The following is a 21,743-nucleotide window of genomic DNA, read 5'->3' on the forward strand; positions in this document are numbered from 1 at the left end:
CTCACACCACAACACAGTCTGATGGGTGTTTGCACATGCACACATCTATACAGCCACTGCTCACACCACGACACATAGTCTGATGGGTGTTTGCACATGCACACATCTATACAGCCACTGCTCACACCACGACACATAGTCTGATGGGTGTTTGCACATGCACACATCTATACAGCCACTGTTCACACCACGACACATAGTCTGATGGGTGTTTGCACATGCACACATCTATACAGCCACTGCTCACACCACGACACCAGACATTTCAGCATTCAGAAGTTCCCCGTGTCTCTTCCTAATGAACAGTCACTTCTGTGCCCAGTCAGCTTGCAGGGTTCGACCATCATGGGCTTGATTGCTACCGCATCATATTTATTAAGAGGAAGATAAGAATTTTAATAGAACCTTAATTGTTAAGCTTAGACTTAAGAAAACACATAAAAATAATCCAGTAAAATTTTCAGTGTCTGAATTTGAAGTGAGACTTCACCCTTTTTTCTTATACTTTTTAAGAAATACCCACTCTGGGGCTGGAGAGATGGCTCAGCAGTTAAGAGCACTGACTGCTCTTCCGGAGGTAATGAGTTCAATTCCCAGCAACCACATGGTGGCCACAGTCATCTGTAATGAAATCTGATGCCCTCTTCTGGTGTGTCTGAAGATAGCTACAGTGTACTTATAATCAATCAATCAATCAATCAATCAATCAATCAATCTTTGGGCCGGAGTGAGTGGGAGCAGGCAGAGTGAGCTGAGCCGGAGTGAGTGAGGCTGGCGAGAGAAGAAGTGTCCGAAGCTAGACACTAGTACTCTAGTAGCTAGAGTACTTACATACAATAAATAAATACATAAATAAATAAATAAACAAATAAATCTTTAAAAGAAAAGAAATACCCACTCTGATGACATATGAGTCATAGACCTTAGATCCCTACTGAGAATAAAATTTCAGTTCACACATAGAGAGTGTACTTATTACCACTAGCACTAAAACCCACTGTGTGCCCCACGGCACACATGCTAAGCCTAACATGCACACAAAGATGCAGGATGCAGAATCAGGTTGGATTCTTCCCCAGGGTCCGTATGAGGTGGTGCTGTTAGTACGCTGTTTCCATGATCCCAGCCTCACTAGTTAGGTCTAACCCGTGCTCTCACAGTTATCCTGTGATCTGTCTGACCTCTGGAGTGACCATGCATGGGACCTACAACATAGATGTGATAACTAGTTCTTCCACTGAACTGAAGAGCGACAGCAGAAATTCCCCAGTGTTTTGGACATATGACTGTGATCCGGAGGAAGGACTGCTGAGTCTCTAGAAGCTGAGTGTGCATGTGCTGTTGGGCATCATTATAAAAGCATGATGTTTACTATGTCAAGTAAGTGTATCTAATATGTGGGGCTCAAATCAAACAGATCTGGACTTAATTTCAGGTTCTACCACATATTATTAACTATTGAATTAATACTTAAAATAATATTCAATTTTTAGTTCTTACATTCTTCTATAAAGTGTAGATGACAATAATAGGACCAAATTCCTTGGTTTGTTTTCAAAACTGTAAAATATTGCGTGATGCTTGAATGCAATAAGGCCCCAGTGAAGTCATTAATAATGTCATTTTATATTTTAATGGCAACCTTATGCTATTAAAGCCCAATCATTTTTCCAAGGACATAAATACAGCATGTGACCACGTCCTGTGTCATAATTCTTAAGAACTTTAAACTCAGACTACTATATGTAACTATGAAATCTTTTAGAATATTTTTGGTAACAAACTTTATTATTAAAATTAGTAGAAAGGTCATTTTAATTATTAAAACCACAAATTAAGTAGAGGAGCTCATAGAATGATTGGAATGTTAAGGAATTCAAGTCACAGTGCTGATGTGTCACAGCAGGCTCTGTGGCCACATACAGTCAAGTGCATTTAATATAACTGGTTATTTTTATGCAAGATCTATACAGCTGCGGGTGAGTGGCAGACCCACATCATTCCAGACGCTGCCTCTTCCTACTCTGAAACCTGGATGATGCTTGTTCAGTGCTTCACACAAGTATTTCTGCAATCAGGTATTTCAGGACACTTTATAAAAATGAAAATTGCTTTTCTTTACATATGATCTTAAACAAAATTTCCTAGTTTAATTTTTTACCGGGTATAAAATATTTATTTATTTTTATTAGATATATTCTTTATTTACATTTCAAGTGATTTTCCCTTTCCTGAATCCCCCTCTCCCCAAAAGTCCCATAAGCCCTCTTCCCTCTCCCTGTTCCCCAATCTACCCCTTCCCACTTCCCTGTCCTGGTATTCCCCTACACTGCTGCACTAAGTCTTTCCAGGACCAGGGGTCACTCCTTCCTTCTTCTTGGGCATCATTTGATATGTGAATTATGTCTTAGGTATTCCAAGCTTCTAGGCTAATATCCATTTATCAGTGAGTGCTTACCATGAGTGTTCTTTTGAGACTGGGTTACCTCACTTAGGATGATGTTCTCCAGTTCTATCCATTTGTCTAAGAATTTCATGAATTCATTGTTTCTAATGGCTGAATAGTACTCCATTGTGTATGTGTATATATGTGTGTGTGTGTGTGTGTGTGTGTGTGTATATATGTATGTATGTATATATATATATATATATACCACCTCTGCTGAGGGATATCTGGGTTCTTTCCAGCTTCTGGCTATTATAAATAGGGCTGCTATGAACATAGTGGAGCATGTATCCTTATTACATTCTGGGGAATCCTCTGGGTATATGCCCAGGAGTGGTATAGCAGGGCCCTCGGGAATTATCATTTCCAGTTTTCTGAGGAACCGCCAGACTGATTTCCAGAGTGGTAGTACCAGCTTGCAACCCCACCAGCAGTGGAGGAGTGTTCCTCTTTCTCCACATCCTTGCCAGTACCTGTTTTCTCCTGACTTTTTGATCTTAGCCATTCTGACTGGTGTGAGGTGAAATCTCAGACTTGTTTTGATTTGCATTTCCCTGATGATCGAAGGATATTGAACATTTCTTTAGGTGCTTCTCAGCCACTCGGGATATTCCTCAGGTGAAAATTCTTTGTTTAGCTCTCTACCCCATTTTTTAAGGGGGATAGTTGGCTCTCTGGAGTCTACCTTCTTGAGTTCTTTGTATATCTTGGATATAAGCCCTCTGTCGGAAGTAGTGTTGGTAAAGATCTTTTCCCAATTTGTTGGTTGCCATTTTGTCCTTTTGACAATCTCTAAATCCTGAACTGATCTCTCTTAATATTTATCCAGCCCCAGCTTGTGCCTTCAGTGGTCAGGGTCTGCACTTTAAACAAAGGTGTAGATTCTCTTTATAACTTATAGGGACGTGCCAATGTGCAGCAGAAAATGATGAAAATGACGTGTGTGTGTGCGCGCGCGCGCGTGCTGAAAGGCTGTGGTTATCTCAATAGGATATGAGTAGGCACCAGGAAGACAGTGATGCTGCCAGGCTGCCTTCTCTCTCACATCTGCTTACTTCAAAGCTACTGATTAGCTACGGAGGGCTCTTACCTCCAACTTAGCTATTACTTAATTTGCAATTCTCCCTAAAGTCGTTAAGAATATTACTGGGAAGATGTGCTACAGGGCTACAGCAAACGAGGCAAAAAACATACAAATACCAGATCTTCAGGCCAGTGAAGCCAAAAAACAAACAAAAACAAAAACAAAAACAAAAACAAAAAAACACCTGAAACTTCAAGAAGTCTATCTGCTGGAGACATGGCCGAGAGAACTGTGTACAGGATCTGCTTAATAGTCAATTACAAACCAACCCTGGTAACCCATGGCGGTACTGTCCTGCGACATTACAAAAGAAGAGACATTTGTGCCCGAGGCGCATGATATTTGCCTTTTCTTTGTGGGCCCTACCCACCCCCAAGTTTATACAAGTCAGATGATCTACACAAACTCAAACGACCCTCAAAACCTGTACAAGTTGATGCAAATAACAGCCTCAGTTCAACTTAGGGTCAAAAGAAACTCTCTTGGGCTCAGCAGGTGAATAATGAGTTTGCTGTCAAGCCTGAAAATGTGTTTGATGCCCAGGACTAAAGGAGAAGAGAATGAACTCCCATTAGTTGTCCTCTGACCTCCACATTCACTGTGATGTGCATCCTACACAGACACAGACACACACACACACACACACACACACCTTTCTTTTATTTGTTAGCTTTGGTCCTAGGTCCCCAGTAGCAAGCAAGGAGTGAGGCTGCTTTGGTAACGAGAATGGAATCCACACGTACAGCACAGAGGAATGGACTAACTGGAGGCCTTGAGGTGTCACTTCCTCACATGCTATTAACGAGGTCCCCCTCCTTAAGGCAATCTCTATCTGAGGCTGTTCTGCAGTGAACCGAAAGGCAATGGAAGTCAGCTACGGAGTATTCATTTTCAGACACACTGGATCACAGGGACAGTGGAAGGCACTGTGACAGAAACACTGCAGGGTTCCGTTTCTGGACGACGCAAGCCCAACGAGAATCTAGGAATAGTTATTTACCCCAATGGGAAAGAACTACTTCTAAACAATCAGAACTCTAAAACTGGTTGAAAAATAGTTTTGAGAATAGTAGCTTCGAGTTCTTTTCCAGCCATTCGAGTTAAACAACCATAATTTATTTGGAGGTTATGATGCAAACAACCCGCGGAAAGACACACTAAATTATAAAGTATTTGCCTTTAATCTCCAGCCTTTCTCTGCCAGACTGTTCCTGCGAATGTTGTGCAAAGTGCACTTGATAAGCACATAATATGGTTTTCTTAATATGACAAGAATAATCATTAACAAGACGTCTAAGAACAGTCTGTAAGAGAGCCAGGAAAGCCTTGTTAAACCTAAGCAGCTGAAGAGTATGGGACGCAGAGTGAGGCCCACAGTCCCCACGCCACAGCAGTCCCTACACACTAATGCTGCTCCCTGGGCATTTTCAGCCGGGTGAAAATCCATACAGCCAGAGCTCAACGTGAAGTCTGACCACTAGAGAGAAGCCTTGGAAGGATGAAACAGTGCATTCAAGTAAATCTTTCCTGAGTAAGCCTTCATAATGCAGTGCTTGTAGCTTCTGATATCCCGTCAGAAGATCACTGTTGGCTGAACAAAACCAAAGTTTCATACGAATTCCTCGGGAGCCCGACTCCTTAGGATTCGCTACAACTGAGACATCATTTCTTGCTGTAGCTTCCCACGGCATGCTCAGCGGACACTGGTAGTTAATTTCTGATTAAACTTCTGTCCTGCAGGAGGAATCTGTTCTCAGCCTGGCTCTCCCTGAGCTGCAGCCCCCTGACCCCACCTTCTTTCCCTCTCCCTAGAGCAGCATCAGAAATGAAGTAGAGAAGTCATCTGGAAGCTGGGAGCAGTGGCCTGCCCGACTGCCCTTCATTCCTTCTCTCCTGCTGACATTAGGTTGGCTGGTTAACTGGTTTACCTTTCACTTGTTACAATGTTCTATTTTTATGCATGAGTGCTTTGCTTACATGTATGTATATGTACTGTGCAATGTGACTTGGTGCCTCTGGAGGCCGGAAAAGGGTATAGAATCCTCTAGGACTGGAGTCACAAGTGCTTGTGAGCCACCATGTGGGTACTGGAGATTGAGCTGAAGTCCTCTGAACCACTGAGCCATCTCCTCATCCCCTGGTTGGTTGTTTTCAAAGTCAGAAACCCGTGCACTTAGCATGAGGAGCTTCAAAGGATGAGAGAATATATTCCCAAAGACAGGTAAGGTCCTCACACAGTCTCCCACTACCTAGGAAGCAACTCATTACACAGAATGGACCAGCAGGGCCTGCTTCTCAGCAGGAAAGCATCATGGCAAATCACTGAGCTCTGTACAAGAGCAGCCTGACTGGCGCCCAATTATCTAATTAGTTCTTTCAACAATTAAGTTCTGCATGCCTACTAAATGCCAGGTATCTTGCTAAGTCCTAAAGGCACAGAACGGCACAAAGAATGGCTTTAAAAACTTAGGACAATATCAATCACAAGTATTAGAAGTGAATAATCACAGCATACAAACTAGTCAGCAATAACCCTATGCTGTTCTGACGGCCATCCAACATGCAGAGCCACTGTCGGGCAGCATTCTTGGACCAGCTATTGCAGATGGCTCTTGAGAGCTGAATGTGACGGGCAGGCCATGACATCTCTACACCAAGGAGCCCGCTCTATGCTGAGGCGATGCCTCACAGAGATTCACAGGTACCTGAATAATTGCCCATGTTTGAAAAACCCTTCTCCAAACTCTCCTGTGGCCCGGTCTCCTCCTTTGGGGCTCACTACCCGCTAAGCCTTATTTTGTTCCCTGAAGTCACTGGTGATTTTGCCTACATCATTCCTTTTTAGAAGACCAGAAGTTGTTTGATCACAGTTGACTAACTCTACGGGGTGTTTTTAAAATTTTAAGTTTGGGGTTATTTACAAAAATTAAAAAAAAAAAAAAAAACCTTGAGAAATCTTTGAATTCTTCCATCCAGCACGTATTTATTAAGCTCCATATATGCCTCTGGCACAAAGCTATACTTCAAATTCCTAAATGCCAAACAATCAGTTCAATATCTGGTTTGTGTTAAAAATGTAATTCTGTACAGTTAATTTTTATGATAGTAGTTCCAATATAGCAATTTCTTCTATAAACGTAACATTCTATAAATTATTTTTTAATTTCTTAAAATTTATTTATTTATTCACTTTATACCCCAGTACCAGCTCCCTCCTCCCAGTACCTCTCATGCAAGTCTTCCCCAATCCACCTTCCCCTTTGAGCCCTCTTTGGGTGTCACTCCCTCCCACTAACCTAACACTACCCTCTCCCTGCACATCAAGATGTTGTGGGACTAGACCCACCCTCTTCCACTGAAGGTGACATTTAGGTGATCCATTTAGGGACTCGGGATTCACAGGCAGGCAGGCAGGCAACAGGCCCAGAGACAGCCATGCTGCAGTTGGTGGGAACCTGCATGAAGGCCAAGCTGCTCATCTACTACCTGTGTGCAGGGGTCTATAGCCTGTGCTCACCTTGGGAGCCCCCAAGGGTCTAGGTAAGTTGACTCTGTGGTCTTTCCCATGGAGTCCCTGAATTCTTCTCCCAGCTCTTCTGTAATCCTCCCCGAGCTCCAGCTAATGTTTGGCTGTGGGTCTCTGCATCTCTTTCCACTGGCTGCTGGGTAGAGCCTCTCAGAGGACAGTTATGCTGGGCTCCTGCCTGCAGGCTGTGTCGAGTGAGACCAGCTGGGAAGGGATTTGGTGGGGCAGAGTTCCAAGCTGGTTAGTTTTGGGGTCCCTGAAGGTTTCCACGGGTTAGAGGATGCTACTGGGGTCCTGCAAGGCTCTTCCAGAGGGAGGATAGAGCCCAGAGCTAGACGATGGGACTCCGGGGATCACACCCTATAAAGTATTTTCAATACTTTAAAGTTACCTAGCAACTCATTTAAGTTTAGTAAGAAGGACCAACCAACAGCAGCTGTCTCTCTCATGGAACCCAGGAGGTAACCAATCTGCAACGACGCCTTGTTAGTAAGCCTCAGTGTCTGCCAAGCATCTTACAGCCTTTCAAAAAACTTAACCAAACAATAACAAACCCCCCTGAGAAGACGTAAGCCGCACCCAGACCCCACTTAACTCTACCTAGCAAACAACCAGCCATCACATGGAAACAGAGTGTATCTGCTTCGTCTCCGAGAGCTAAGTTAGCTTTATGACATAAACCTGATCTCGTTGCTTAACATTTATTACTAAGGCTCACCAAGGCTCATATTCTGAAATGCATTACACACTGCGCAATGCATTCCATGGGGTAAAACTCTATAAAATATGCTCATTTATAATATAAAGAACTCTAAAAGAACTCCCTTAATAAAATAAGCCTTTGCTCAACCTGGCTGCCAAGCTGACTGACTTTGGCAAGCAAGCTTGGAACTTTTTACATATTATAAACATTATCCCTTTTAAATAGTTAATTTGACTAGTTAAGGAATGTAAAAATAAACCCTGGTTTTGGTAAAATCAAGATGAAGCCTTACCAGACTTCTAACATAATCTGTAACTATCACAATCAGATTATGTAATTGGCAAAAAGGCCCCGAGTCTTTCAGCTGGGGAGCTTTTACAGCAACGGTCTTTTTCCCCCTGATGTGGATGGAGTGAAGTGTATAATTTCTACTTAAGAAAGAAGCAGGGTGCTTCGTGTCTTTATTTAAACCAGGCTGCAGCATGGCTGCTTCTGAAACATGAGGAAGGCACTGACACAGAAGGAAGCACAGACAACAAAGAACGAGAACGAGTGCAGACAGAACACAACTCGAAGAGAGGCGAGGGTGAAGCCCGGAGCTCGGGAGCGCCGTAGATGGACGCCCAGTGGACCCAGCTGTCACTGCCCACTCACAGGACCACAAACCAAGGCAGAGAGCGTAGACAGTCGCGCAGACCACAGAGCGGGTATGCAGCAGGGTCAGGCTCCAAACACACTGTCTTCCAAAGCCTGGATTCTCTCCCTCACAGTGTGGCAGGGAAAAGAGAGAGGCAGCACCAACCAGTTCTACAGCCAGCGGTACCCTCAGCTTCTCGAGACCACAATGCTTTTCATGGTATCCAGTCCAAGGAGCCCAGACGACCACGTGAGCTGACGCCTTGGTTTCAGAGTGGCTGCCATGATCGTGTGTGGAGATCTGTGATCTCCAGATTTCGGAGGATATCATTTATGTGTTACACAGGTTTTCCTAATGTAGGAATTTGGTTCTTTGAGCTTTTGAAGAACATTTTTATCATTTATCATTCCTTTGTTATACACTAAACAAAATATAACCAACATAATTCCATTAAGTTGACAAAAAAAAAATGGGGGTTGTCACTCTCAAGTGTGTTTTTATGTCAGAGCCATTATTCAGTTGGTAAACTGCTTGTTGTGCAAGCATGAGGACCTGAGTGCAACCTACAGCATGACTGAGAGGAGCCTTGTGTGGTGTGTGGTGCATGAGCCCGCGCCGGTTCAGTGAGAGGCTGTCTCAAAACAAACGTGCAGAGACTGAGGAGACTGTTTGGTATGACTCTTGATCTCCACATGTAACACACAGACACACACACACACACACACACACACACACCCTCCAATTTAAGTTCCATTTGCTGCCACAATTAAAAAAGGATCTTAGTTTCTTTATAGAGCCAAGAAAAGCAGCCTGGTCCAATAAGACTTTCTCTAATGATGGGAATGACCTTCCCCTGTGCTGTCTATCAAAGCTGCATGCCATGGAATACTCACAATGTCACTAGTGTTCTTGAAGCATCAAATTTCAAGTTTTATTGGTTCTAATTGAATGATGTAGGTCTAAAGACTGCATTTATTCCTTCTTGTAAAAGCTAGACCTGACCAGGAATCCTAGAGATGTCATAGTTTACTTCAAGAAATGAGGACAGATAAATTTTTAATGGTTAGAAACTTTTTCCTGGTACTAAAGAAAAAGGGATATGAATTTGCACAAGTTTCCATACTATATTAGCTTTACTTATAACTCTGCAATTACACTGTTGCTTAACTTCTGAGCTCCTAGTAAAAGAACAAACGCACGTGGCAGCTCCCCGGGAATAGTGCAGGTTCAACATGATAATGAGCCTGTGGTGCGGCCACTGTGGTGTGGTCAGGTATGGAGTGCTCCGCCACAGACAAGTTCCCTTCCCTGCAACAGCAAATTGAAAGGTAAGTAACGGACATTAGAACTCCTGATGCTACTTTTGGATACAAAACTCCTTATTAGCTGCACAGCAATATTACGGCCCTTTCACTTCCGTATGGCAGTAAGGCCACAAATGAGTGACTGGAAAGTTGCTTCAGCAGCTTAGGTGGAACATGACGGTGTCTTGTGAGGCACCTCCAGCCTCGGGATGATAAAGAACAGACCGTTGCTGCACACACCTTTACACCCCTGGGCTGCATCTGGAGTGGGAAATTAGGGAGCTGCCTGCCACAAGACCACCTGAAACAACTCCTCTCTTCCCAGATCCTCTTAGCTACCCCCTTCTAAATACTTTTTAAAAATTAAAAAAAAAAAAAGATTTAAACTCATGGCCTTCTGAGCTCCAGGACTGCAGGCAGGCACATGCCAACCCTGCCCAGAGCAGCAGGGTTTTGTTCTTCCTCTACAGGCACCTCAGCCTCCGTGCCTGGTCTCCTCATCTCCATCAATTCCTAGCTCTCCTCCAAGGGTCAGTCAGGTACATCCTCAGCCGACCTAAACTCCATTCACTTCACCAATGGCTGCCATCTGAGCTCCGACAATTCTCTGTTCCATGCAAGTCGCCTTCTTCACAATGTTCCTCTTGCTTTACTCTGAACCCCCAAGTGATCGCATGCACCAGCTGGTTTAAGACTTGTGGGGACAGGCTTGGTTCTGACAGGGAGAGACTGTTTCCTGACTTTCTTAATTCTTTCCAGTCCTAACTAATCAGGTTAATTAATAGTTGAACAATGAACATGAGGACAAATAAAAAAGCCATAAAGTACTATCTTTTAAGCTACTTTATGTTCAGTGATAAAGGATATTAAAACAAAAAACACTAAATGTAACTTCCAATTATCTTAGTTCTATGAATCATGAAAGGGAAAGTGACAGGGCAGTGACTGACACAATGCCCTTAGGAAGGTAAGCCAAGGAGTGAATGGAGGCCTGGGCTGTGTAAGGGAAAGACACAGGAAGATGGACAGCTTAACATAGGTAGCAAATAGGCAGGGCTAAAGTTACCATCGTCTGCTTGATTGACCTCTGAAAACATTCTTATGGCTTAAGTACTTTATGAATAAATTAAAATGTTAAAAATAAATCAAAATATGCAACCTCAAGCTGACTTGTAGCACAGCTGCAAACCATGCTAATCATCGAGGGTACTTAGGAGCCTCTATCTCTACACTTTACCAGGAGGCTATCAACCTTTAAGGCATCCTGTATGGAAATGCTAAGTCATGAACACACCTTATGGATTGAAAAATGCTTCATGGATTGGTATATGGCAACATTCATTGCTGCCGACACGGCAAAGACTTAGAAATGCACACAGCCTCTGTAGGAGATCAGCCTCTAGGACAACGTCCTGACAGAACAGAGCAGGAGAGCTGAGAAAGGTAGCATGACACACCACAGCCTCGTTTTCAGAACCTGGCATAGCAGCTCTATTGTCCACAGGACAACTCGTTGGGGAAGGGGAAGTAGTAGCTGCCTCAGTGCCTTGTCGTGCCACAGTAAAATTCTATGCTAAAGACCTGCTAGCCTGAGGTCTTTTGAGATAGCCTCTAACAGCACTGCTGTCCTCAGTGTCACTGCTGTATATCACCAAGCATCGTCACACTTTCAAGGGAGCTGCAAGGTACAATCTTTTTTTCCTATTTTTATGTGTGTGTACATGTTTGTGTGTATGTGTGTGCATATAGGTGCTCTTGTAGGCTAGAGGAGGGTGCTGTATCCCCTGGAGCTGGAGTTATAGGTAGCCATGAACTCTCTGACGTGGGTGCTGAGATCTGATCTCGGGTCCTCTGGAAGAGCAGCAAGCACCCTGAACTGCTGAGCCCTATCCCTAGCTCCTAAGGTTGGGCTTTCACTTTCTATGTTCCAGTCTTATACCCTGCTTTAATACATGTCTCACCAAATCCAGGGCCACTGGACACTGCAGCCCTGCTGCTTACTCAGAACCCCTCTTATCTTCTGCATTTCTGTGACTAGCATTACCATTCATCCACCTCCTCAGAAAATAAAAACCAGCTCTGAGCCTTCTGGACTCCCGTGTAACGAGTCACCCATCCAGGAATCCCCTCTAGAGCTGATTTCTTTCTAAATCCCGCTTCCAGTCACCGCCACTCCTGTCTAATGCTGTCTTCCTATCCCCGTAGTCCGGGCCCAGCTCAAAGTGCCCTCCACAACAAGAGTGGGTGTGTATCACACCACGATTCTTACCTATGACACTGCACCCAGTGGATGAAGCAGGTAAAACAACAAGTGCTGGCAAGGCTGTAAGCACTGAGCTCTGTGCACTGCTGGATGGAATGTAAATGGTATAACCACTGTGGAAAAGATCGCCATGGTCCTGAATCCCACCTCGGCTGTGGTTAGAGACCCCACACAATTGAAAGCAGGGGTCCCAGGTACACCCATGCTCCACACTGGTCAAAAGGAGGTGTGCAACAACAGAAGAAAGCATAAATGAAATGACTGTTGAGTCTTGTCAACGTACTAAGCGAAAGAAACCAGTCACAAATGGGCAAATGATGTGTGATCTCTCAGATACGAGTACCTACAGCATTCAGATTCCTGGAGGGAGAAGGTCGAATGGTGACTGTCGGGGGCAGGAGGGAAGGAGAAAGGTATGCTGGCGTTCAGTGGGTACAGAGTTCGGAATGGGAAGATGAGGGTTTTCTACATTTGGGTAGCTACAATGCTTGTTCAGTAACATGAATGTATTTAATGCCACCTAACTAAACATTTACTCAAAATGGCTAAAATGGTATTTTATGCCATTCTTATCTTACATACACAGAAAGAGACAGAGACATGCAGGAACACACACATCACCACCACCACCACCACCACAACAACAACAGCTCTTCAGAATAGAGCCCAGAAAGTCCTGGTTTACAGATCCCTTCAGGACGTGGACCAGTTTACCTCTCCTCTTACAACTACTCTCTCCTCCACTACAGTCCATTGATGCTCAGCTCTGCTGGGGTTGGGCTCATACTGCGCTGCAGCTCTTTACACAAATTGTCCCTGCTATCTGCAAGGCAATGATCTCTGTTCTCCCTCCACTGGTGTGGTTCATCTTAAGTACCATGTGCCCCTTCTTGGTAGAATTTATCACACTACTGTAGCAGTTCATTTGATTTACCTTTCAAGTAGTTCAAGACTTGATAAAGGCAGACAAAAATATCTCATTCTGTTTAGAATAACACTTGTGGTGCGAGCACATACAAATATCTCATATTACTGATTATATGTATAAATAGATGCAAAAAGAACTGTGGGACTCATTCTTGAAGTAGACTAGAGCATGAAGTTATGTACGACATCATCAGCCCAAGAGGTTTGCATCACTCTGTGTAATTAAGTTCTAAAGAAAAATCTGCAGGAAAAAATCGAAGAACCCAGGGTCCTATACCAGCTTCATTAAGTTCCCCAGGGTTGTACGATCCTCAGTGCCAACCACAGGCAGTGGCGAGCTTGGCCACTTGCCTTCAGTGTGAGTTTTAATGACATTCCACTTAAAGGGCACACGGGACCATCATTCCTTTTGAATTAGGTCATGAACAAATGCTAAGTAAAATCCAGAAAACCTTGGCCCGCTCTGATGCATTGAAAGCACTGGTTATTTGCCTAGAGTTTTAAAGCTTTTAGACTTATTATATGGAGTTCAGCTTCAACAGCTTCAGTGTGCATAGCTGGCTGCCTCGCCTCACTCTGCAACTATATATATAATTGATGACTCATTCATGTAAGTACTTAGGAGTATGTCATTTTAGACTCTACTAGTTACAGAGCTTAATACAACATGGGAAGGCTCAAGCCTGATTACACAGCCCAGAGGAGTTAGGACAAATCATGTGAGGCCTAGCCTTGGGGAATTCCACGCACTCCCAGAACAAGGAGGCTCACAGATCTGACATGGACGTGCACGCCGACCCTCTCCTCCCCACGCTTGCTCTTTGGCCTTTTCTCGTAGCTCTGCCCTCTCCTCCCTGAAGGGCTAAGACTAGCCAATCTTGACAATTTGCAGAACCTAACAAAGGTGGACTCCCCAGACTGGACCTGGCTTACTGACAGGGAGCCTGCTGCAAGTGCCCAACAGATCACTAGTGTGCAGTAAGAACAAAACTGTGAACAATTACATACATCTTTGAGTTGTTAGGAGGAGCGTAATTGTCAGCCACAAAGGAATGAATGCAGCAGGGCTGTGTGTGCATGTAGGTCCAGAGGATAGTCAACAGAGCAGCCATGCTTTGTACGGCAGTGAGCCACTAGGGCCGAGGGGGCACAGGGAAGTTGTCTGTATTGACAGAAACATTGCACACCACACTGAAATGCAGACACTAGTGTGTACCTCTGAGAAACTGGTCAAAGTGCACCTTACACCCTGTGAGCGTGTGGAAAGTATACCTTGACCAAAAAGGGAATGTTGCTCTTTCTCACTTATCATAAGTTGCTATCTAAAATCACACACCAGTGCTGTGTTTACAAAGTACTTAGTCCTCCATAAAACACGATGTCACTGGTAACCCACAGTGAATATGCCAAGTACTTCTGAGAAGCACCTATCAAAGTCAGTGGGCGGAGACTGGAGAAGGAAGGCCTGATAGTGACAGCAATTCTATGCCACTTCTCAGTCTCCTGGATGTAAAATTATCTTAATGTTCTGCGCTGCATTATAGGCTCCGTCTGTTATGGAAGGATGCTACTTCTCTCTGATGTCAATGTACCACACAATCACTCAAACCCTATGAACAGAAACGACCACAAACACCCAGAATCAGAAGGACGCAAGCAGTTCTAACTTCTTTTTTATGCAGGCCAGCCACTAACAACACAAAAGGAGACTCCTATTTGGGTAACTTCTCCATAAATACAAACTCTTATGTACAGTAACAAAAGTTGCTAGCTATAAAACATGTTTTTATTAAACAAAAGGCTGAGACTCCTAGTCTGCCTCAATACATAATGTAGAAAGCAACTGAGAAAGACAGTTGACATCAGCCTTGGGCTATACACACAACTCCCCAGTCACATACATGTATGTATACCACATATGGAGACACACATACAGAAAGTCAACGAGTAATAGAAGATCTATTATTTCAATTATATTGTGGTGGGCTTTATACAATTCCCAAACTAAGTGTTTATATGAGTTCTGTTTCCTGACCATTTCCCCCCTTCTTCTGAAGAAATAAATAGAAGTTGTCACACTCACGTGAGATCTGTATAACGGCCAAGGCCAACTAGACATCCGGGTACTCACCTGATGATGGCCAGGTGCTGCCGGACAGGTTGATGCTGGAAATGGTCAGGCCACGGGTGATGAAGGCAGAAAGATGGTGAGGCCTGGAGGCAGTGTGCGGCCTGATACACAGGTGAATGGTTTGGACACAGAGATGCGGAGTACTCGCAATGCGGCTGCATGCAACACGAGGCCAAAGCGGAGGAAGTGGCGAGGCCAGCCTCGGGGTGGCACTCGTGGTGACTGGTGTGGCTGCTCACAGGGTGATGGTATGGACAAGGGTGGCAGCACGGGGCTGGCGTCTGAGGTGTTCTTTGGCTGTCTAAAGGCAGAAAGGATGACTTAACTGTGCCATTAAGCTGCAGGCGTCCATGTGGACTTGCTTTTGCCCTTGAGGTATCTCTGGGTGTGAGCTGCTGGGCTGTGAGGTCTCCATCGCTGGGGGTGAGGGGACTGGGGTTGGTGGTGCTGGTCGAGATGCTGCCATTACTCAGAAGCATAGAGTCACTTCCGCTGATCACAGCCATGCCGGATTTCTTGGTCCTAGAAATGACAAAGATGTAAAGCTATCCAGTTCTAAACAGGCAGGAAAAAATATAAATAAGGAAGACATGCAAGACATGTAAGCATGGCTCTTGGGACATGAGGGCTCGTCTGTGCTCACTGGCTACCCCCTCTTCCCCCTCCTCAGTACTTGTCTCTTCTTCCCAAAAGAGAAAGGAGAACAGGGGCGGCAGCAGCACCCTCCCGCTCTTCCACCATGGGGGGGTGGGGTGGGGTGGGGTGGAGGGGCGGGGCGGCTTCTGATTTACGAGTGCTGAGCAAAAGGGTGACATCGAAGGCAAATAGGTGTCCATATGAGGATAACATAAACACTTGTAAGGCTAGTGTATGTCTTAGAAAAATGCCAATTTAAGATTATTTTTCCCTCTGAGTCACTAGAATCCCACAGTATGAAAAAGCCTATTGAAATAAAGATTAGTTAGCTACAAATTCTTAAAACACAAATTATCAGACATGAAAAGATCTTGTTTTCCTTTAGGCACACTGTAAAAGTTGCTCATGAACTCGCTTTCTATGTTGTTTATAGTAAGGAACATTTGCATGAGAAAAATGATATTGTGGATGAGATTTGTTTCATATCAAATTTTCTTAGATTTTTTTCCCTACCTTGCACCAAAGGGGCCAGGCCTTCACTGTACAGGAAAACTGGCACGATGCTCACAGTACCATAACACTCATAGTACCCTTTCTCTGCCTCTACTACCCCCTTAACTCCCATCCAATGCCCCAAATAAACTCTATTCTATCCTATACCGGTGTTTATCTGGTCCCTCAGGGGGAAGGGATGCCTTGGCATGGGCCCGATGAGGCACCCCTTTCTCCCACACCACCATAGAACATATTCTTTAGCCTCTTTCTCTTTTTATGATTACAACATTGATCCAGTCAACATGCAAACAGCAAACCCAGAACACTGACGCCTCACTGTCAAGCTATCTTAACCACCCAGCCCATTTGAGCAGTATAGACAGAAACAAAATCTGGAGATTTACAGTAAGAACAGTCATCAATGCCGCTGACCTACTCACCCTGCACAAAGGGTTAGGGATATAAAGGAGTCCATACTCCTTTATATCCCTAACCCTTTGATGTGGCTTCTAGAAGTCTTCTTCCAGTCCCTCCCCACCTGGGACATACACAAGCATCAACAGAGTAACCCCTTTTCTGTCTGTGTACGCTACGTAAGCTGGATCTTCCCAGGTCCAAGGGTGCTGCCCCACTTTCACCCACTGCATCATCTCAGCAGGGGCAGTCCTAAGCAGACCCCGCCACTGGAACACACAAAGCTTCCATCTAGATCCTGGTACCCATAGGCTCCTCAACTCGCTCTGATGCAAATTTAGCATCATTGGTTTAATATTTATCATTCAGATAAAAACTCTCTCACATCCATGCATAAACTCAGCAAAATAAATATGACAAAGACATTAATTACAAATCAAAACTGTCTTTACAAATTGTGTTGGGAGAAAAATAAAATACTTTAAACCTTGTACATATAAACTCAAAGGTCTAAAGGTCTTGTATCACATGTCTACAGGCCCAACCTTCTTTCTACAGGCCATTGAGAGAAGTTTTATTTATGATATGTGAAGTAGCTCTCTCCATCATAAAATCACTCTTGGATAAAAACATCTAGTCTAAACAATGATATAATATCCCCAACACGAAGCAATGTGAACTCAGTGTTATCACCTCACTCACAGAAAGTAAAGCAGCCTCAGACTGAGGTGACTGGCCAGGCTAAGTGGCTGGGCACAACCACAGACTCCTGCCATCTCCTGACCGCCACAGGCTTTCCTGCTGAGGAAGAACACATCTCACCCTTACTGTTCACAGAAAGATGGGGTGAATGGGAACACTTCCAAATAAACATAGCATACAGAACATTTAAAGAAACCTTGCCTTTTAAAAAAGTTCCCTAAAATTTAACATGTGTAACTGTAGTGTAGGAAGCAGTCACCAAGTAAGATCTTGTGGGAAAACTCAGGAGAGGCCCTCACTTCTCCAGCTGTCACCTGCAAGCCTGCCCTCTGCAGAACCACCCTAACAAAGCACCTGCTGAGATGACTGACAGGTGCACCACTGGCCTGCTGGTTAGATTTTAATCACACCAGGTTCTGGAGATGGCATCTGAAAGGGTCAACTTTTTTTCCCCCACATTTAATGCAATCAGTCCTCCTGACTAGCTAACCCTACTATCTACCAGCATAGCTACATGGGAAACAAGCATGTGAAGTTAGTTCTAAAGACTGCAAAAGTTAAATGGGTTCCAAGACAGCATGATATCAACTTATAATGCCCTCCAGAGCACCCTAAAATTATCTCTAAATTCTCTGATTTTCATCCAGGCTTTTTCTAATTAAATCTCCTTGTCTTCGTGGGGGCGGGGGGGGGGGGGGGAGAATGCTTACCTTTCTTTACAGCCAGAATCACAGCAACCCCCCCCCCCTTTACTCTTATTGCTCTGTAAGAGTCCGCAGTGTTTGGGTTTGCCAACAAAGGCACTTAATTTTACCAAATATCTTTTGTCCCCTCGCTGTGATCGGATGCAGCTTTAGAAAGGCTGTGTAGGAATGAGGAATGCAGCCTGTTTTAACCTGGAGATTCCTTGTCATGAGCAGGCACTGGTAGGCAGTACAGAATAACGTGACTCGCTTCTGACTGCAGCTAGAGACATGCAGGTGCCTCCTCTGGCTCGCCCTCTTTAGTCAGAGTCATAAAATGGAAACAACTAATCGGATCATAAATAAGTTAAACACAGAGAGACAAAGCAAAAGCAAAACAACTGTGAAGAAATGCCAGTGGCTTGCTTTGGCTCACTGGCTGTGTTGGCAGAGGGCTTCAGAAGACCAAAACAGCAAAGCCTCAATCTTTAGTCAGGGGCTGACACTAAAGCCCACGCTGAGGGAGACCAGAGAGCAGCAGTGATTTAGATAAGTCTGATCCTAGGATGGAGGGGAGCTGACAGCAAAGCAGAGGGCAAAGGGGGATAAATAACAGCGAGCGCTCCTGCACAGGAGACTCTAGGAGGACACGTTGACCCTTCTCCCTGTGACTCACACTGTGCTAAGTATCACAGTGTGACAACGAATGCAAGGACAGCATGCTTACTGTGGCACTCAAGGTCGGGTTTGAGTCAAACATAAAGGAAAACTTACAGACAGTGATGTTCAAACTAGCATGTTCTCTTGAGAGCATATCCACAGGAAGCTCCCTGCCCCACCCTGCCCCGGCCCCGCCCTGCACCAGGGATCTGTCTGCCAATATCAATTCATTAAAGCCACTGCTCTCACACCCACCTCAGCCGGGCCGGCCCAGTACACTTGTCACGCCCTGCGTGATTCAAACATGAACAGATATGGAGTGTTATACGTCCTAGTGTTAAAGCCCAGATTGTGTTCTGAGGTGGCAACTGAGAGATCTATAACTGAAAATGAGGGGTGAGTTTTAAAGATGAGTCTACCAGCCGCAAACTGAGACACTAGCTCAAACTACCCCAGGCTCCCCATCTCAAAGCCTTGCTTTCTTCTTGAGTTTGTTTGAAATGAAAAGTGATATGCTTTTCTGACGCACTACTTATCAAAATTTGAAATATCTCGCACCTACAATTCTATTAGGGTAAAATGTCAAATATATATGAATAATATGCATATCATCAGGGTCTCGGCTACAAAACCTTAAAGGTAAAAGCTACAAAACCTTAAAGGTGAAAACTGAAAACAACCTAATTTACAATCAACCGAGAACTCAAATTCTGACATATCTTGTTAGTTATTACATACAATAGGAAAGAATGCATCACCCTGCCATGATGGTTGCATAGCTAGAATCCTAGAACTTGGGGCTGAGGCTGGGGAATGGTGAATTTGATTCATTCTGAACCACAACAGATCCTCTCTCAAAACAAACAAACAAAACAGAACACAAAGCAAACCCCAAAACCAGTGGTTTAGATCTGGATGGAGTGGACAGGAGAAGGCTGTGGGCTCTGTTATGTGTAAACAGTTATCTGCAGACTATTCTGTTAAGAGTCAGTGCAGTTAAGGTCAGGGGCTCTGCAGCTCAGTGGTAGAAAGCTTAAATGTTGATGTTGCAGAACTGCAAGAAACAGTCTATGTGGTTAAAACAGTGTGTGTGTGTGTGTGTGTGTGTGTGTGCGCGCGCGCGCGTGCGTGCGTGTGCGTGTGTGTGTGTGTGTGTGTGTGTGTGTGTGTGTGCGCGCGTGCACACAGTTGTTTAGGGTCACCTCAGTCTGTGTGCTTAGAATTCTATCCTATAAAATACAAAGACTCATACTTCAAAGCACATCATTGAACATACTATACTATCATGATATGATCTGTCTGAATTGTAAAAATTTAATCACTAATACAACATACACCAAACTATGCTAGTAACACAATTCATTTAAAGGCTACAATGGGATTACACAAGCAGCTTCAGGAGCACAAAGGCATCTAAAGTACATGAAGAACCATGCAGCCCTGCTTGAAACTGAAAATCACAACATCTCATCTGGCCAGAAAACTGCCACGTTAAAATCTAAGTGTTCTGTTAAAGAGGATACACAGGCCCGATCCAATTACCGCACTAAGCACTTAGTGAAGCCATCACCGCCCTTAACAAACACGGGACTCACCGCCTGAAGGAACAGTGTCTCCCTGGCCATCGGCCGTGTAGTAGAGTGCTTCTGTGGTATTTCCAGAGCACTTTCACTCGCATCATCTCCCTCCAGCAGATCCCACTAATGGCCTTCAGGAAAACAGATGTGGAAGGCATTACCTAGTCTGCTTTGCAAAACAAAGCCTGATACAGAGGCTGCACAGGCTGCCTGAGCCCTGTACCGATGACGAGTGGTAAAGCAGGAAGGACTGAAGCCACGGTGGCCAGCAGCCTGCAGACCCGCCCGCCCGCCTTCTAAAGCTCACATGCCATGTGTTACGCTAGCTGCCCTCACCAGGCTCACCGCACTGAAGGTAAATGGTTGCGACTGCAATTCCATTTTGTAGCTAATTACATTTTCAGAAGAGTGGTGTTCCCCAGAGCACATTCACTAGATGAAAATGTCCTATGTTGGCCCTGGGCCTCCAGACTTAGGGGTCTGCTGGAGATGTGGCTGAAAGATGGGCTCTGAACCATCTACCTGGAGGGGACAGTGACCTCCAGCAGTATGTCTGTGCTGGGCGTGTCTCTGGCACGCATTCTCCATGTAGGGCTGTGAGGCAGCAAAGGAGCTAGGCCTAAGTTATGGCAAGAGAAAGCCCACTGCAGGGAGGGCCAACAGCAGGACAGAGAGAGAAATAAAGAAGCACTTCTCTAATCCGGGCAGAGACGTAAGACATTTTAACAGTTCTAATTATGGCTTATATCAATTCTCCCAAACTGTGCTCTGTCCAATCCTGATAAAACTTGACAGGATATGAATATCTTTGGTACAACTCATACATAAGGAATAAATTACCTTGCCTCTTCTTCTCCAAATAGATGATGACCTTCAAGTCTTCCCACAAAGGACATGAGGCGAACTGGGACGTGTTTGTATCTGTTAGCTATCAACCCTGTTTTGGTATGAAGTCACTCCTCTGACACTGATTGATCTTGCCCTGAATGCTGGCTTTGATTCTGGTCACAGACGGCTTCTCTGAACACTGAGAAATGGTGCCTGCTCAGGTCAGGAGGGTCTAGAAGGAAGCCAGCCAGGCTTTGGCTTCAGGAGATTTCCTCATAAAGCACTAGTAAATGTGTTAAAAGTCTTTTTTTCTTTCTTTTTGTAGTATAGAATAGAGTTTATTCAGGGCATGGGAAAGGTAGTTAAGATAGTAGAGGCAGAGAAAGGCAGAGAGGAGGAGAGGAGGAGAAGAGGAGGGGGGAGAGGAGGAGAGGAGGAGAGGCCGGCCATGGGCACATGGAGAGAGAGGGCGCAGAGAATGGGGAGGGGGAAGGGAAGCAGAGAGAGAGCAAGAGAGGAGCAAGAGCAAAAGTCATCTTTCTGTGTCAATCACCTTCTCAGAATACCTCTCTGAGGACAGCTGAACCCATCAGAGAGAAAACTAAGGTCAACAATATTACCGCAGCATCCACATCCCAGGCCTGGGAGTAAATCCACACAGAGACCCTCCATTACCTTGGGAGGGATCAGGGAAATGTCAACCTCAACCAGTATCTACAGGTTCACC

General features: G+C 44.7%; 1 protein-coding gene across 3 annotated transcripts in view; it reads right to left on the reverse strand.

Moving 5' to 3' along the window:
* The window catches only part of Disp1 (dispatched RND transporter family member 1), a 143,293-nt gene that overhangs the window by 33,738 nt on the left and 87,812 nt on the right, over positions 1–21,743 (reverse strand). For all 3 annotated transcript variants that reach the window (XM_052200369.1, XM_052200370.1, XM_052200371.1), the window contains one exon: positions 15,022–15,543. In XM_052200369.1, coding sequence (XP_052056329.1) covers positions 15,022–15,527 — 506 coding nt within the window. In that variant the 5' untranslated portion in view covers positions 15,528–15,543. The remainder of the gene's footprint in view (positions 1–15,021; positions 15,544–21,743) is intronic.

This window comes from Apodemus sylvaticus, chromosome 12 (assembly GCF_947179515.1).
Source record: "Apodemus sylvaticus chromosome 12, mApoSyl1.1, whole genome shotgun sequence".
Lineage (NCBI taxonomy): Eukaryota > Metazoa > Chordata > Mammalia > Rodentia > Muridae > Apodemus > Apodemus sylvaticus.